This window comes from Periophthalmus magnuspinnatus, chromosome 8 (genome assembly GCF_009829125.3).
Source record: "Periophthalmus magnuspinnatus isolate fPerMag1 chromosome 8, fPerMag1.2.pri, whole genome shotgun sequence".
NCBI classification, from domain to species: Eukaryota; Metazoa; Chordata; class Actinopteri; order Gobiiformes; family Gobiidae; genus Periophthalmus; species Periophthalmus magnuspinnatus.
Window position 1 is genome coordinate 23,481,855 of NC_047133.1, and position 17,781 is coordinate 23,499,635.

Consider the following 17,781-nt stretch of genomic DNA (forward strand, 5'->3'; position numbering starts at 1 on the left):
AAGAAATGAAATGATTACCGTAAAAAGTATTTTATTTTTCTGTTCCAGTTATCAATGACATGTCATGAAATGAACACACATGATTGCAAAGCTCAATCTTAGAACAAAAACTAAGGAACAAAGACATGAATGGCTGACATGAAATGAATGACAACAAAACCTTAACCAAAACAGAAATGAATCAGAACTTTACATTAAATTCACTTTCTAAGGCTAAGACTAAATAAATATAAATACCTGTGTGACACGGGAACTTCAAGAGGAACATTGCACAGGAACGAAATATATATTGTTCTACTACAACCTTACATTTTTACAAATATATAAATAATAAAAAAATCATACAATAATTATCCACTCACTCTTTTAGATTATTTCACCATCATTCATAAATGCTACTGTGTAATTATTACCTAAACTATTTGAGGAAAAGGCAGTGCCACCAAAGCTGCTACTGTAGTGCTTAAGACTGGAGAAAGGAGTGGCCCAGTGTCCTTCTGGTAATATGTAGTGATATGGCACTAACCACCGTCCTCTGCAGAATCCCGTTGAGCTCATTACTGTGTGGACATACTGGCCCTATGAGAAGGGTAAATTACATTAAGTGTGTCTGGAAAACAAGAGAGGGGGCTGCCTACAAGGATTGATCTAACTTGCTTCAACAAAAGAGAATAGGGACCAGGCAAGTGACCTTATGGATTTATTGATCCCTAAACAAATGCATTCAAAGATTTAATAACCATTCTTACTCACTCATCCTTAATCATACAACTTACAATGCTTCAAGCAGCGATAGCTTACTGGTAGCTTACAAAAATCAACTTATAAGTTTATAGAAATTACTATCAGGAAAAATGCATTCATTTCCTTCACGTTTTAGTTTTGTTTCAAGATAAGATCCGGATTACATTTTACCATTGTAATCACAATGTAGAATGAATTCATTCATTTATGCCATTCTTCACTCAGTTTCAAACGTACAGTGAATTGTCAAGCAAAATATGCTGAAGCTGAAGCATGGGCAGTTATGTCCACTGATGACAGCAGCAGAACAGTGCAGCCCTAACACAGCTCCTGGCCCTTCACCATAGAGAGTGGTCACTGTGGACCTTACATTCACAAACCCACATACAAACAGCCATTGTCTTTTCAGCTGAGACACATAGCTACGAGCCCTGGAAGAGGTAAAAGGCAGCGAGAGGAGAGCCAGCAAAACTCAAAGATCACCTTTCTATTTCCAAAGTCTGTGGGGATAGGCAGTCAGGCACCCCTTCTAGTGTCACCTACGAGTCAGAGAAATGATTGCAAGGGAAAACTTCATTCAGGCAAAAACTTTACAATCAATAATGACCTTCAGAGCCAATCCGAAGCTCTTAAAATTCCAACTATTATGACTATAGTGTTTGGCCTAGTCTCTTGGCATCTTACCGAATAATTCTCATATTGAAAGCCGTTTAAATTACACAGTCAGCAGCTTCTTTAAGGAGGTACCACAAGTGCCACACTGGCCATATACTTGATGAGCGGTCCTGAATAAGGTCAGACATCTTAATTAGACTTCATTTGGGTGTCCCAAGCTTCTTCGGAGTCCCTGGTCGTTTTTGCCAAAAGTGGCCGGGTATAGTGATGGCATCCACACTCATCGACATAGTTTTGGACGGTATGACAGTGAATTGTTTTCGATCAGAGCTGTATTTGTAAATAGACTCCACCATTTCAGGAGTAATGACTCGAGGCCCGATGCCAGTGAGCCGCTCCATCTCCTCTGTCTCTGGGTTCATGGTGTAAATGGCTCTGAACTGGCAGCTGGAGTCTCTGAACAGGATGAGGAAGTGGTTGGCTGTGCTCTTTTCCATTTCCTACAGACAAAAATCAAGAGATAGGTCAAAGCACTTGACAAAACTGATTATTTCAAAGTCCAGAGAGACCTCTCTTAGGTACACTCTGGCACAGTGGCATAGATTACCTCCACAATCTTGTTTTTCTGTGGTTCATTGACCTTCCCAGCTAGGCAACAGCGAGTGATTGCATTATGGATTATAAACTTGTTGGACTTAAAACTTGGCTCTTTGTACAGCTTTGGTCCTGTAAAACATAGTTAAACAAGGGTTATTATTTCCCCAAATTTAAATTAAAAAACATGCATGAGTACTATGAATACAGTGAACAATTAAGTTTGATGTCGTGTGCAATCAGGATGCTGAATATGTTGCTATGGTGACTACTGAGGGGAAGACATAAACATCTGCAGATAGTGGTGTTGTTAAGCATGGAAAATTACTGACCTGTATATTCTGGTATTGAAGCAGGTGATGAAATAGTGGAACCATTTTCCCAGTCATTTTGGGAGCCTCGTCGTCCCGGTGACCGATGACGTGCAGGTGAGTGAGAGCGGCTGAAGGAAGCAGATGTGAAGTTTATGCTCATGTTTCAAGACTTCATGTTATGTCGTGTATGTCTCTTCAATGTAGCTTAGTAAAAAAGGCAATATATACAATTATCAAGTGGGAATTTCTTTTACCTGGGAGATTTTCTGACAGTAAGTCCTCCTGTGTCATTTGCCATTGAAGACAAATTCATGCTGGAGTGAGAGTACACCTTGCTCAGTTTGTTGCCTATGAAAGAAAAGAAATAACAATGAAATATAAAGTAATAGTAGTGAAGAGGTGTAGTGAGAAAAATGTTACAAAAAAATTACCCATCAAGCCTTTAGCAGGACTGTTGGACAGGACAGAGTCATCCCTGAAGACAGTCTTGGGTCTCTGTTTCTTGACTCCACGGACAGTGGTGGGTTTTTGCTTGAGCACTTTGCCCAGGTCTTCCATAATCTTCAGCTGTTGTCGCCTCTCATACTCCTGCCTGGTGAAGTCCCCTCTGCGCTGTGGGGTGCCCTCTGCTGGTGGAGTACGTGGAGTTGTGGGTGTGCCAGGAGTAAGAGGCTGCTCGTCAGCTTTGTTTCCCCAGCCCTCAATGATCATCCACTGTGGCTTGCTAATAACAAGATGACGATAAAATTAAATTTAAAAAAGGTGTACACAAAGGTGTAACTTTTCTAGAGGAAGGTTCATCACCTGCTTATCTCTATGAAGATATTATTGGTTCCTACAGTATGATATTAAATGTATCTATCTTGCCTTTATTCAATATTTAAAATACATTCCTAAAGTATGTATTTTAAAGTATGTATTTTTGTCATGAGCCCGGTCAACTTGAGCTGGTGGCATCACCTTGTCTCTATGGAGTGAAGACTTCTACAACTTTTTGTCCAGTTGACAGATTTTACTTTGGCTTTTACTATGAATCAGACCTGGACGACTGAGGGATTACACAGACATTCCAGGCAAAGCAATAGATCCATGGAGACAGGTAGTGGACCCTTCACCAGAGAAGCTACATACTGCAACTTTGACAGAAATACTTTTTTTTTTTACATTTAAGTGCTTCTGAAATGCATATAAATGAACATCAAACATACTTGGACTCTTTTTCCTTTTCTTGCTCCAGTTTGCGTCGTTTCATCTCTTCAGCTCTTTTCAGTTGTTTTTCAAGCAGAGCAGCTTTACGCTGAGCCATTTCATCTTCTGTTCGCTCTTTATCATCCTAACAAGAAATCAATGGTTTGTTTATTGAAATGTCCATTTTTGAAGTCAAATATTCTGTGGCATAAGGTTTTAGTTTTTTTTACCTTGAAAAAGAATCCCAAACCTCCTCTGAGCTCAGACTCGGCCTGTTCACTTACTGAATCAGATAACCCATCAGCTCCTGTTTCCTCCTCCTCTCCATCTCCTCTGAGAGCTGACAGGGAGATCTCAATCAGGCTACCACGTTTTCCATTCATTCCTGCTGCTGGTGCGTCACTCTCAAAGGAGCACTCTGAAGGAGCCCCCGAGCTGCCGCCACCACCCGTTAACTTGTCCTTTTTAGGCAAAGAGGAGGGTCTTGCCTCAAAGTCCATACTGAAAATACTCTGATCGTCTACAGACCCCACTTCGTACAAGGCGTCCTCTGTCGTGAGTTGTGGTGCTGGGCTGGATGATGGAGTCAGAGCAGGTGTGGGCACGGGGGTTGGACCAAATGAGCGCAAATCATCAAGGTTTTCGGCATCACCAATGGAAAATGCGGAAGAAGTCTGAACCTGAGATTGTGAAGGGCTGACCCGACGAAGATGAGGGATACGATCTACATCTTGTGGTGCATTAAGAAACCGTGACACCGTTGGGACCTTCATATCCGGTTGGCGAATATGTTGGTTGTGTTTAGGACTCTTGGGGGGCACAGACTGAGCTCTCCTTTGTACCATTTTGGGAGATTTGGGGGGTGTGGTGTGATTTATGATTCTACGTGATGGAGATGGCGCATTGGGAGATGAACTGAAGTCTCGTGTAGACTCTCTGGAGAGGCGAGAAGAGGGAGGTGCTGGGCTAGCCGGTATTGTCCAGGATTTGTTACTTGGTGAAGCAGGTTTTTTCATAAATTGGTTTTGTTGTTCAGTCAATCGCTGCATGTCACTTTGTAAGGAGCTTAGTGCTGCTGTCAGCTTGGAAACAGCATTGTTATAGTCTCCAAGAGGAGCTGCCATTTTATCATTTGATTGTCCCGAGGTGTTCTCTGCAAGGATGCTTGGCTTTTCTTTGGACAGAAGGACTTGTTTGTTAAGTGCTTGTCCTCCTTGTGCATTGGCTTGTCCTGATGCTGATGGGAGCTTCACACCTGGATCCTCAACATCCATGTTCAGTCTGTCCTCTAAAGTCAGATGTGACAGGTCATCCTCTGTAGATGAAGCAATTACTTGGCCACCATCTCCTTCACCTGCACCATCCTCGTCCTGCTCCTTCTTCAGTTGTAAAAAGGCACTTTTCCCCAGTCTTTGCCTGTGCTTTGCAAAAATGGCCTCTATGCGTTTCTTCTGGGCTTCAATGGCTTTGCGTTTTTCCTCAAGTCGAACTCCAAGCTCTGACATCTCATTATTTAGCTGTGGGCTTTTGCTTGGACTTTCTTCAGACTTTTGTGCCCATGAAGTCATCTGAGGAGATGATGGTTCACTAGACTTGGGAGAATCTAATAACTGTTTTTTCTTGCGTTCTGCAAAGCTGGTCATTTTAACACCACTGTCAGGTGCTTCTTTGCCTCTCATAGAGGTGGCGGGTGTAGCTGGAGTGGACTGGGTCTTAGGCAGATCCTCTGAGGCATCAGAGTCCACACTGCCATCTCTTAAAACAGAGTCATCATCTCGTGAACATTCAGAGGCATTTCTCGTGCGTTTGGGATCTTTGTGCCCAGTGGGTCTGAACATCATTCCTGAGCGTGAAGGAGCAGAAGAGCTGACGGAGGACAAGCTGTTGGTGTATCTGGAGCTTGCAGGGTCATCAGGGGAGTGGAGGTAGAAGCCATCTGGGGCACCATCAGGGTGAAGCCGCTGCTCCATCTTGCTCTCGTTGTGGATGATCTGAAGAGCCTCCTCGATTGTGGGCAGCTCCCCCGCTTCATTGACGTCAAGGCCATTTTCCTCTGCCACTTTAGGAATATCTATAGACTGGGTTACCCATGATGCCCTCTGGGGTCCATTATGCCCCCCAGGTTTGTTGAGAACATGCTTGACGTCTTCAGGAGGAGTGTAGGGTACTCTTGTCTGGACTCCTGGATTTAACTGGTCTGAACTTACAGAGCGTGTTATTACTGGATCTCCCATCACAATGTCTACATCACTGTCCAGGCCAAAGGGAATGCTAAAGGACACTGCTGACAGTGGTCGACTGAGTGAAAATACAGAATCATTGTTTACACGTCAACGCACATACTGTATGAATGATCTTTAGTCACATTACAAATATGGAATTTACCTGAGAGATTTCTTGCTCCACGTCTTTCCCACTCCTTCTATATGAGACATTGAGGTAGACTGAGTCAAAGAGCCTGAGTGCATGGGAATACACACACAAAATGAAAAGGCATGCAGACAACACCAGGGTTTAAATGAATACAATGAAAGACAATGAATGGAATACAATGAATGATTTAAGAAGAAAGCAGAGCACTAACAAAGGGAAAACCACAAATGAGCTGTTGACAAACCAAACCAAACCAGTCAAATTGTTAATTTTACCTGTCGCAGATGTGGATATAGGGAGGAAGGGCCTCTTAAAAATAGAAGGGGAAGTACTGCAAAGAAAATAGCTAGTCAAAAACAATCACAATTGTAATAAGCAAAGTGTATTTATCTAATACAAACATGCCCATTTACCTGATACTGCTATTTGACTTTACCGAGGTGCCATCTAAAAACACACATGGACATTCACTAAACTGGAATTGTTTGAACTTTGACCAGAATTCACCAAAAGGAGTTTTTCTTACCTGACGTATCAAATGGCTGAACAAATTCAGGTGTTTGTACTTCAAACCAATTTAGCAACTCAGCTAAGAAACTTAGCACATTTACCTAAATTAAATAAAGATACATTTTATTCCAATTAACAATCACAAACCAAGGTTAAAAAGAAAACAACCATATATACCTGTAGTTCTTGGGGCATGTACAACATGTCCTCCAGTGTCAGGTGGCAGCAGCTCTTCAGACAACTGTCACAAAACTCTAGGATGAACTGCAGGTTGTATACACTGTCTGCTACAGACATAGACTCTTTCATACATACATCTAATAGAGAAACACACAATCATTAGTTTAAAGTGGTCAGAGATATGTTTATAATTAAAAATCTGTGTATGTCTGTACCTTCAAGTTTTAACAAGTCGGGACAATAGTAATGAATAACAGCAACAATGGCACAGCCACTGGACAAGTCTCTGACGTCATTAACCACTGGAAACACGGGCTTCTGTCTGGTCTGCACTTTATCTTTCCTGTAGCGAAGCTTGAGAAAAGAGATCAAAATAAGTATATGAAAACTGAGTGAAAACAAAAAACAAACACCTTCATGACACTGCAGAAGACATACAAAATGCACTTATTCAAATCCATGCAATGGACAATAATGCTAGGCCTGCCACAATAATTCCTACATTATCTTTATCACTGTTCAGTAAGTGATAGTTTATATCTTTATATATTTTTATCACATATATCTTTTATTTGCACTAGTAAAGAACTATTTCTCTATTGGGAGTAGTACACTATAAAATCTGGGCCGTGTAGGGTCAAATAAGTAGTTATTGTTCTAAATAGTCATAGAAGTTAAAGTCTGATACACTGTTTCAGAAAATCTTGCAATATATCATAATACAATCTTCAAAAGTTTTTTTTTTTTTAATCATGACTAAAATGGCCAAGTGAGTGGTTTACAAAATTTAAAAAAGCCAAAAGCGTGATAAACATTTTAGATACACCATTTTATACAACCACAGAGGTCAGCAGTTTTAAGTACATTCAGCATCTTACCAAGAAACTGAGAAACTGTTTTGTTGTCAGTATTCATGCATCATGAGCCACAAGTTTGTTTTATCCCAGTCTGGACGTTTACTAAAGAGTGCAGGTTAACACAGAGTCTACAATAGGATGCACTTGTGTTCTCACACCAGCAAACGCCTGAGGAACACACCTGACCAGCAGGTATAGTTGATATATTTGGTGTGGCACTGGAGGAATGGAGGGATAAAGGCAAGGAGCAGAAGGAAAAGGAGAGGAGAACTTACAGGAACAAGTTTCCAGTACCAGCGAGTGGGACACTGTGAGAGAGAAGTCAGAGGGGAAAGCAGAAGACAACACAGACAACAAGAATAGAAACTGAGCCCAGAGGAGATAAGAGTTGACAAAAGAAGGAAATATATAGGTGATAGCACAGCCTTAATATAAAAAGAATCAATTCAAAATTGTTGAACATGATCATTTATAATTGTGACTAGACCCTAGAACTCAAAAACTCTGCAATATAAGAAAATTTTAAAGCTAAGGAATACAAAATGAACTACAATCACAGCAGAACAGGATCTGCTGGTTGAAAACAAATCAAGTTTTTCTCATTCTCAGTATGTGGACAGGCCATGCTTCAGCTGCAGGCCGGCAGGGACACAGACTGAGTATTCAGATCAGAGAGGGTCCTTCGTTTTAGTCATAGGAATTGGCAACCCAAATGAGAGACTCATGTGAGGCTCACTCTGCTTTTTTTTGGATAATTGTCTTGAGATAACCAAGATTATATGATTGTAATAATTATGTATGAGACAAAAGTAAAGTATATCCTCATTAGGGTTTTCTTCTCAGATAGTACAGCTTTGAGTCTCGCTCAACTCCAGTTCAAATGCATTTTTTAACAGAAAAGGAAATGTGTAAATATATAATATACTCACAGAAGGCTGAACAGGTTGAGGTTCTGTGATGGATTGAGATGTGTCATTTTCCTCATCATCTGCGCGAACTCTGAGTTTCTGATTCAACTAAGATGACAACATAAATGTGAGTAAAAAAAGATTACCTATGTGTTTCCGAATGTGTATGTTTCACTCCTTACCTTGTTCAGCCATTGAAGTACAGTCTCCTCCCAACTGTTTTGCAACTCCACAGTCCCACATGACTTCAATGCTGCTAGTGTCTCCATGGCTGCCAGAGACATCAGGGCATCTATCAATGCAAGGTGAGCACTCTGGAACAAATAACATGGGACAGACAGCACATTCATAAGAAGGATATTCTAAGATCACAGACAGTATCCCTTACAGTTAATATAATAAGCCGTTTTGATGTATTCTGAAGAAGGCAGCATTACTAAAAATGTCCTCCAGGTGGCAGCAAAACCCATTTATGACAGTAACCATTTGCAAGATTTCCCACAAGGCAAACATGCTATCAGTACATGTGTTTGAACTTTGGACCCTTGTTTATGCAACCATTATAGCATTGAGTGACAACAGACTTGTGATGGTAGCGTGTCTTCTGCCACTATGATTTTCTCAGCAATAATATTACCATTCAGGAGCTTTATGTAAAATGATTGTCATAAGACTATTGCATTTTCACTTTGCTTTTCCTAAATCAATCTATTTGAAAACTACATTTGCTAGCAGTGTTTAGGAGTTCATGATTTTAAGAGGCCAAAGCACATTAAAATGCACCAACAACTTTATCAAGTCAGTCTAAACAAGCACCTTAACTCTATTAAGCAGTTAGCTCATTAAAACTTGGGATATGCGCCATGGGATGACTGTTGCTTGTCTAGTCAAGCAGCTCATGTAGTACTTCAGTGCTCACAGTTTTTTACCATCCAAACTTTTACATTGCCCATCATTGGAGGTAATGGATGTATTTTTTTTTTTTTTGTATGCATGTTTTAATGTGACTCGTTGGCAAGAAAGGGGAATAAACAACACACACACATACTGATCCCCTACTTTGAGCCAATTCATCTCCAAGGCATTAAGTTAATCTGTACAAATCGGTGCCTGTTCCCTTTGCTACCTACTTTAGAGGCCAAGCATTCTTACTCTAACCTCTGGTGTTGCCTCAGTTGGGGACTGTAATGATCCAGCTGTGTGCATTAGACCCTCCTGCATGTCTATGTCTCTGTCTACTCGACCCTGAAGTGAAGTGCTGACCCGAGCAGACACGCTGCTGGGACAGGCCAGTGGGCGCTGCTGTCAGATAGCATTGGGCTAGTGCTCTGGATATGCTGCCATCAGAACCATAGAGCTCTGTGACCCCTGTGCACAAGAACTGTAGAGATTAAAGAGGCTAGCTATGAGACATGACACCACCTTCATTATGCGTCAAGTACTAAGCTTTTTTGTGAATAACAAGACAATGTTTGTGTTAAAATTATATATATAGTCTATCTTATCTGTGACTCTTGAGAGTTGGAGTTTGAAAATCATTTTTTTCAAATGCACAATACATTTATGTGACTCTTTGCATTTGTGTACGGCTCAGACCTAACCCTACAAAGAAAGGGGATAAAAACATTTTTTCTAAAATATGACATATTTCCCCAACATAATTCAGTTATTGCCAATTATTGTGTTCAGTTAAAATTGTAATTTTGTATTTTTGTATTGACAAGCAGACCATGTTGTTAAAAAAAAGTGAAAACTGCTGAAAACTGAAAAAAATATGTTTAAGTCCAGAGTAAAACAAATGATACATGTTTTATTCTGACCATACTTCACAAAAACTGATAATTATTAATCTTCCAACCACCAAATTGACTATGAAAGTCCACTCTCCCTCCTCCCTCGACCCCCTGGCTCTGCCTGCATTCACTTTCACTTCTACCTCTCCAATACTCCTTCAGTGTTTCCTTATCCCTCTTTCCTCTCTCCTCTGCTCCTCTAGGGGTTTTTATTTTGATAGTGACTTTTTTTTTGGACATATTTTACATTAATTTCAAACAGCTCATGTCACAATATGCTTGGGCTATAACGGGCTCATAATATATGTGCCAACTGACAATACTATTTCAAGAGGTGAAAATTTGAATAATCTATTGCATGATACATTTTTGTTAAGAAAACAAGACATTAAACATATCATTCTTTACCAAGTTGGCAAGTTTGTCAACACTATCAGCCTAAAATATCAAATCACACATTTAACTTGATGTTAAGTTGTTGTTAAATTTGCCATTTATGCTATATTTAAGTAGATTATATTCTACTTAAACCATAAAATAGAAATTCATCCCATTTGTAGATTCATAAATATTATTTTGACCACTGATGGAGTGGACAAAATGCATGTTTTTTAATTTATAAAACATAGACAGTACACTGCAGCTTGTTTCTTTTTGTTCCACATGTTAGATAATGACCTGACTCAAGGTTTACACTTAGTCCAGTAATGTTTAAATAAATGTAGGTGAACACTCTGAACCCTGGCGGAGGAAACAAAAAATTACATTGACCTTTCATTTACATCAAAATAGTTAACAAGAATCAAAAAATACTTTAAAATAAATGGCTCCAGTTTACAGAGCTCCCTTTGATTTATCTTAATAGTATGCCAATTATGATATTTTGAAAATATTTTTCAACATATTGCTGTGTTCTAGAGGGGACTTGTTTTGACTCTCAAGAATCACTGATATATTAATAATTAACCCCACTAAAGTTAGAGAACAAATACTTAAGTTGGGAAAATACCAAAAACTGCTTGCTTTTGAATATGTATACAAAAAAGAACAAAAGCACTGGTGAAAGTGTCTGTGTTCCTACTGTGCAATACTTGAGATCACAAGGGTAGAGGGGGCATTTTCATAGCTGGCCCAGGAGAGCTCCTTAAGCTAAATCACAAGTCTACCTAATGAGAGGAGGACGAGGAGCAGTTTGAGCACAGACCATTCGGCCTGCCAGGTCACCATAACAACCAACCAGCTGACCCATAATGCATCTGTACACAGCACTGACTGCAGCATTGCATGCTCCTGGGTTAGCACTAGCACAGCTCTGCCAAACATCCACAGAACACACAGCACAACTTTTATATGAATACAAAAATAATCCATACATTGTTAAGAATAACTAATACATTATATCCCTTCACCTACACAACACAGTAATAGCTTTTGGTCAATCATTAGATGAGAGTATTATGATAAAAACAAAATCTGTTTATGTCTGAAATATTACTTAACCCCCTCCCCCACAGTGACTTGAGCATAAAGAGGGGGGGCAAACATTGGGATCAAGCAGGTCTGGGGCCCTTGTAGGGGATTTCAGAGAGAAAATCCTTCTATAACACATGTTTATGAACATGCACAAAGAGCAGAGGTCTTGAAGTAATAATCCAGAGCAAACGGCTATGATTAAACAAACTGATGACTGTAACTATTTAATGTATAATGCAGAAATTACAGATAAACATGTCTTTCATTTAAATACAAGTTATTGGTCACTGAACAAAATTAAATGCATAAAATCTGCCAACAACATCAATGATACCTGAAACCAACAGTAACATAATTAATCATTATTGCGGAGTGACAATATAATTGTTACCATCTACCAATCAATATAGTGCAGGAAAAGCAATAACATCCAGTGCTAGTCATGCTGATGACGTACAGTCTGCATCACAGATTATCTCTAATCTTTACAGATCTTTATCCTCAATCTGAGGAGGGACGGGGGCTGGGCTCCCCCAGGTCACACAGGAGAGGCTGAGCTTTCAGGGGTTAAAGGGAAGTTGCACTTGAAATTTTAAGGTGACTAACTTTTACTAAGAGACATCAGAAAAAGGTTTTCTCTTGCCAATTTTAAAGCTTTGGTGAGTTGAGACCCACTGCTGCTCCATCCCAATGCTGCAGCCGAATGACCCATTTTCACTGCTCACAATCTCCGAGAGCGACCAGGGCCAAAGGCGACTGGAGGCTCTCATACTACGGAATAACTAGAACACAGCAAATGCAGCAATAAGTGTGTCAGCCAAAACCAGAGATCAGACCCTACTGGAGCTGCGACCTAAAAATCAAAGCATGGAAGATAAAACTCCAGCAGTAAAGATTAAAATGAAAGTATTTTAAGTTTTCCATGAGGAACCAGAAGTAAAGCAGCAGAGGACAAACTACAGCAACACAGTGGAGCAAACCATCTCACCTGACAATAACATAATATGGCTGCAGCTCACCCAGAGAATACAGAGAATGTAGCAAATATCTCCAATGTTAAAATTAAATTGAAGCATGAAGAAGCATCCATACTAGGATGGGTGAGATTGACTTAATAAAAATCAAATTTTTTGCTTTTTATTATAAATAATATAGTCAATATTTATATTTTGCATATATTCTAAACCACATTCAGGACTGTCTGTAGTAGGTCTAAATATCTCTAGGTGTAAATAAAACGCCACAGAAAGTGAGAGCATGATGTTGGTTTAGAAAGAGGACAAACCTGTTCCTCTCCTCTCTCAGTGCATATAAAGTTTCACTAGGACTGTCCCGCCATTGTTCTGTCAATGATCTGGAGCATCTATTGTGCCCTGGCTCAGAGTTCCCCTCACGCCCTGAAATTAAAGAAGGCGTTCCTTGTGCAGTGGCCCTCAGCCTTAGCAGCTGGATCCACTCAGCTCTTAGGATCAGTGTAGTAGGGGCTACTTTAACTTAACTGAATTTAGAAGGCCTTTTTATTTTGTTATTTAATCCTTTAAATCAACACATAAACGAATATATATAATATAATATAATATAATATATAATCACTAAATCTCTCTCACATTATTGCCCCACTAAAAGGGAACATTTAATCATGTGTATCACAACTTCATCTTTACATCCAGTATATTCCATATACTGGATGTAAAGATGAAGTTGTGATGTAATGATGTAAAATGATGATAATGATGTAAAATGGGTAAGTAGGTAAAAAATGAAATATTAGGATGTCATAAAAGCTAGTTTTAATTGATACCATCTTATACAACTTGCAAGTTCATAACTGATAATGCTTCAACTGCTTGCCAAAAGTAACTTTTTTTAATTACACAAATCTATTAACATAAATTATTTGACGTGGGGCAGCAATTATGGTTTGTTATCATAAATTAAAACTAACATCTGAACATACTGATCAATGGTAATAATTTCAGGAGGGACAGTTATATAATTAGACCTGGAAAATGGTCAAAATGGAAAAGTACTAGGGGACAAATTTAATTGTGACCACACATGAAAAATAGTTAATAGACCCATTACTCAATACTTGATATCCAAACAATCATTTTAAAAGCTCTTTTTAGATAATTTTGTGTATTTCATCACAAAATAATAGTATTTGTTTATTATACCATGTCGTCTTACACTAGTAAAAACTCATCTGTAATGTTTTACCATTTTGATAGGTTTTTGCCGCAGGTCCATGTCAGTCACTGGAACATCTTGGTCTTTGCAGGTTATTCCTCTCTGAGCACAAAGCTGCAGCAGGGCCACATTGTCTTTTGGTTGTGAGTCAGCCTGGTTCGCCCCCATGATTAGGCCGTAGGTGCGACAGTAGAGTTCAGAGGACTGGAGGAGGCGTGTGACTGGTGGCTTAAGGTGCTCCTGTTCATACTGGTCACAGTAGAAGGGGTCACGAAGCTCCACTGGGACATTCTCTGCCAAGAGTCAAAACATTCAAAGTTAGATAAGTCCTCCCCGTCCCAGGAACAGAGCTACTGATAAACACTTTCACACAGACACTGGGGCGAAGTATTGTGTGAATGTTTTGAACATCCTGTAAACTTACAAAGGGTATACACATTTTTTACATGGCAAGATTTGTTGAATTTAATTTTCATAGTAGTCACTGCATTTATTACAGACCATAACATATTCTATACTGTTTGTGATAAACTGCAAATATCACTACTAAGACACATTTGCAATTTATATTACTTTGTCTATACTATGAGTCTATACTGTACTTGAGTAAAGCAACCAACTGGAATTCATTATACATGATCTGCACACTATAAACTTAAATCAGTTTGGTAACAAATCAAGGTCAGTGTGAGATTAAGAAAGGGTTGACATCATAAGATTACAAGATACTCGATGACCCATGTTGCAACAGCAAATATAAAACCTCAACCACTTAAAAAAATACAAGAGTGATGTGAAACCCCAAAACCTTTGAACCCATGCCTATATAGGTTAAAAGGGTGCAGTATAGCAAACATGAGGTTGTGTGTCAATAGGACTACAACAGGCATTTTCCGAAATCACTCCCTTTGTAAAACGGGTTCTTCCACATCCAAGCCCAACCAGCAGAAAATATTTGCAAAAATGCTGTGTTGGGGTTGTTTATATTAAAGTAAGTCTAAACAAATGTGTTTTTCCATATGTGTTAATTTAAAAACATGGTATGATAAAAGACTCCAGATATTTTCAATTTTAAATAAATTCCACTATGGTAAATTCCATTGTGTTAGTAAAAGAGTCTGTGAGAGCTGACACAGAAGGCAAAGTAGGATGCAAATGCTACACAGTGAGATCACGGATTGATAACAAACATTACTAAAGTAGGCAAGTAGTTTATGCTTTATTACTGTATATTGTACTTGCATTTATAAAATGTATAAAACTATAATGCAATGACAGCACACATTATCCAAAATATCCATCTCCCATGGTCCATGAAACTGTCATTCTACCTGTGACCACACAAGGTAAGAGGATAACTTTCACTCATCAAGTTTCACGTTGCTAAACCTCCCAACACATTAACTAGCTACGACGATTACAGCACGATGTATTCGATAGCCTTAGCGGCCCGTTGAGTAGTGGGAGGGATACTAAAGCTATTGTAAAGCTATATTTAAACTTGTAGTAAGTTATTGAGTGACTCCTAACGCGTGGCTTTTTCCTAGACAAGCGAACACATTTAAGATATGCATAAACCTGGCTACTATTAAGATAAGGGGAAAAAAATTAGACAAAGGTTACTCAGCGCTCTCTAAAATAAGCAAGCTGGACAAAATTCTTTAGAAAGCAATTCCTTTTTCTGTTACCAGGAAAGCAACAAACGTGATTTAAATGTGTATGCTTAATCATGCTATTAGAGTACAGGGCTTGCACTGAGATTGGCAAATATTAGTTGAAACATTTATTTTTTTGGTCTTAGAAGTTGGTAAGCTGTAATCAGGCTGGACGTGTGGCGTGATGGATCTAACAGAGAAGATCACTGTTATTTCTATCACAAAGGAGGTAGTGTTTTACTGCTTAAAAAGGTAGCACTTTACCTCACATGTGATGACCAGGTCTATATTGAAAGCAAACATGAAAAACTAACCTTAAAGTTAATATGTAGGGCTGCATTTGTCTCTGCAAACAAGTATTATTTTATGTACTATAAGCATTGGCCATTGGTGCTTGAGGGAATTGAACATTTCTGTAAACACAAATGGCATGTCATATCCTTGTCCGTGACATTGTCCCCTGTTGACTCACCATAGCTACAAAGCTGGGAGGAGAGTAGTTACTGCATGTATGAGTCAAAAAGCTTTGGTACTAGGTGGAGCTAACACCCTATTGCACCTGCACAAGTTTGTTTAGTTTTACATCTTAATACCTCTGCCTTTACAGGTATGTGAGCCATGTAACAACGATTAGACAACGATTAGACTTCATGAGCAACAGATTGCAAATGGTACAGAAAATGGCACTGGCTCAAAAGGAACTGTCAAAAACAAAAGTGGCCTAAGATTAAGCATGGCCTTTAAAACTGGTGAATCCAGACTTTCAGGTCCCAGGCCAAACAAAGAAAGTCATGAGGGTAACATGGTCGTTGTCCAAAATAAGTTTGATTGGCCTAATTAACAAACATTTAAATGCATTTTGTCAGTATGCAGAACTATCCTTTTAGCTTTTCACTGGCCAAATACTTGCATTTGTTAAAATTGAGCTACTGAACTAACAAAAATGTGTCAGAGTTACTTAAGATTCAGCAGGTTTGAATATGATGTAGTCTTGACTTTACATAAAGCTGGAAGATCAATAAGTTGTCTACCAAAAGCCCTTTAATCAGATGAATGGTTGTACTGCGTGGAGTGACTTTGGCCTGAGGGCGTGGTCCAGGTGTTAAACAGAACATATGTAGTGTCCTAGTGTCATTGGCCCAAGGTCTGTTTGTGGTTGTGAAATAATGCACTGAGTGAGCCATTGCAGAAAAGCAAAGAGGGCAGAGGATACAAGCGCATTGTGTATTTTGTAAACAAGGGTATTTAACAATATTCTGTCTTTTATTTACTTAAGCAGGTAACGAGAAACAGAACGCAGTGAGCAATGTTTATCAGACTAAAGTGTTACTATGTCTCGGTACCTAAACCTAAGGGATCAACGCATTTCATTAAAATAATCCAGAAATCAATAAATAAACTAGAAATTCAGTGTTACCAAAAGGTAGCAAAGAAGGGCTATAGATTAACTAGGCCTGCTGTCAACTCTGGCAGGGGAAAACGACTCTCCACTTCAGCCATCCCATGCAGCACGTCTGGTGGTGGAGCCGGATTAACGCAGAGCCAGTAGCGAACGATTTCAGGTTAAACCCAGCGGCTAGAAAACGCAAAATGGGTTAGCATGATAAGGCCTTGTTTGAAGCCCCGTTTCAGTCACATACCCTCGTAACGTGATCAGTCACTGAACAAATGACATGTGTCAGTAAAATGCGTGGTGCCCCTTTCGGGTGCTGCTCTTTGTGCGTAAAACCGCTGAGCTCCACTCTCAGAGGTGGCCCGACATAGGCTACACGTAACTTAGTTGTTGTTACATCGCTCTCTTGCCAAAATGAGGCAACAACAACAGATAACAGGACATCCTTAAACTAGGTAATAGTCGGTAAATAAAAGTGAAACCTACCTGCACTGCCGTATGACTTCGCCAGAAGCCATCCGACACTTGCGCATATTTTAGCTTTAGAACAGTCATACAAATCCAAAGGCTTTATGTCTGGGACCACAAACGTCTTCCTCATGGTAGGCGAGTCCCCCATAGTGAGCATAAAACTGCTGGATCAGTGGCAGGAACGTCTGGACGCTTTAGTACACAAATATCAAGCAATCATCCTTGGGAGCTGAATAGTCCAACGCCAGGAGAATACGGATGTGGGTTGGTTTGGGTTTATGAGGAAAATTTCCGCCCCGGAGCAGCATTCAAACCAGTTTAAGCCCTGTGTCTGGTGATTCAGGACGCGGATTCTTTCAGAAGTTTCGTCTTGTAGTGACAAAACGCTCAATTAACTCGCAAAGCACAAAAAACAAAACGAATCCCAATCGTTTTTGCCTTTCTTCGTCCGCATTGCTATCAGCTCGTTGTGTGCTGCGCAGCCCAGCAGATGACTGACTCCCAGGTGCTCCATACTGGCATC

The 17,781-nt window shown here is 39.6% G+C and overlaps 1 protein-coding gene across 2 annotated transcripts; it reads right to left on the bottom strand.

Moving 5' to 3' along the window:
- Window positions 1-7: 7 nt before the first annotated feature.
- On the bottom strand, window positions 8-17,781 carry camsap3 (calmodulin regulated spectrin-associated protein family, member 3). Of its 2 annotated transcripts, XR_008648770.1 has the most exons (18): window positions 17,274-17,742; window positions 13,770-14,032; window positions 8,466-8,597; window positions 8,305-8,391; window positions 6,734-6,872; window positions 6,516-6,655; window positions 6,355-6,439; window positions 6,242-6,275; window positions 6,104-6,159; window positions 5,841-5,913; window positions 3,686-5,753; window positions 3,476-3,600; window positions 2,699-2,991; window positions 2,522-2,615; window positions 2,286-2,395; window positions 1,967-2,085; window positions 318-1,859; window positions 48-253 (listed from the first exon to the last, which is right to left on the bottom strand). XR_008648770.1 is itself a non-coding variant. In XM_033970532.2 (17 exons), exons 1-17 carry the CDS (start codon window positions 17,413-17,415, stop codon window positions 1,560-1,562), a joined length of 4,260 nt encoding a protein of 1,419 aa, XP_033826423.1. In that variant the 5' UTR covers window positions 17,416-17,781; the 3' UTR covers window positions 8-1,559. The 2 variants fall into 2 exon arrangements, 1 of the variants encoding a protein (XP_033826423.1); XM_033970532.2 differs by having other exon boundaries at window positions 8-1,859; window positions 17,274-17,781.

What these genes read in the sequence shown, in the direction of transcription:
- camsap3 (XM_033970532.2), bottom strand. Translation starts at nt 17,415, where the DNA reads ATGCTCACTATGGGGGACTCGCCTACCATGAGGAAGACGTTTGTGGTC. An exon ending in TGGAGCAAGAAATCTCTCAG is followed by an intron (nt 5,754 to 5,840) that starts GTAAATTCCATA and finishes ATTTTCACTCAG; the next exon opens with TCGACCACTGTCAGCAGTGT. An exon ending in GAAAAGGAAAAAGAGTCCAA is followed by an intron (nt 2,992 to 3,475) that starts GTATGTTTGATG and finishes TCTTGTTATTAG; the next exon opens with CAAGCCACAGTGGATGATCA.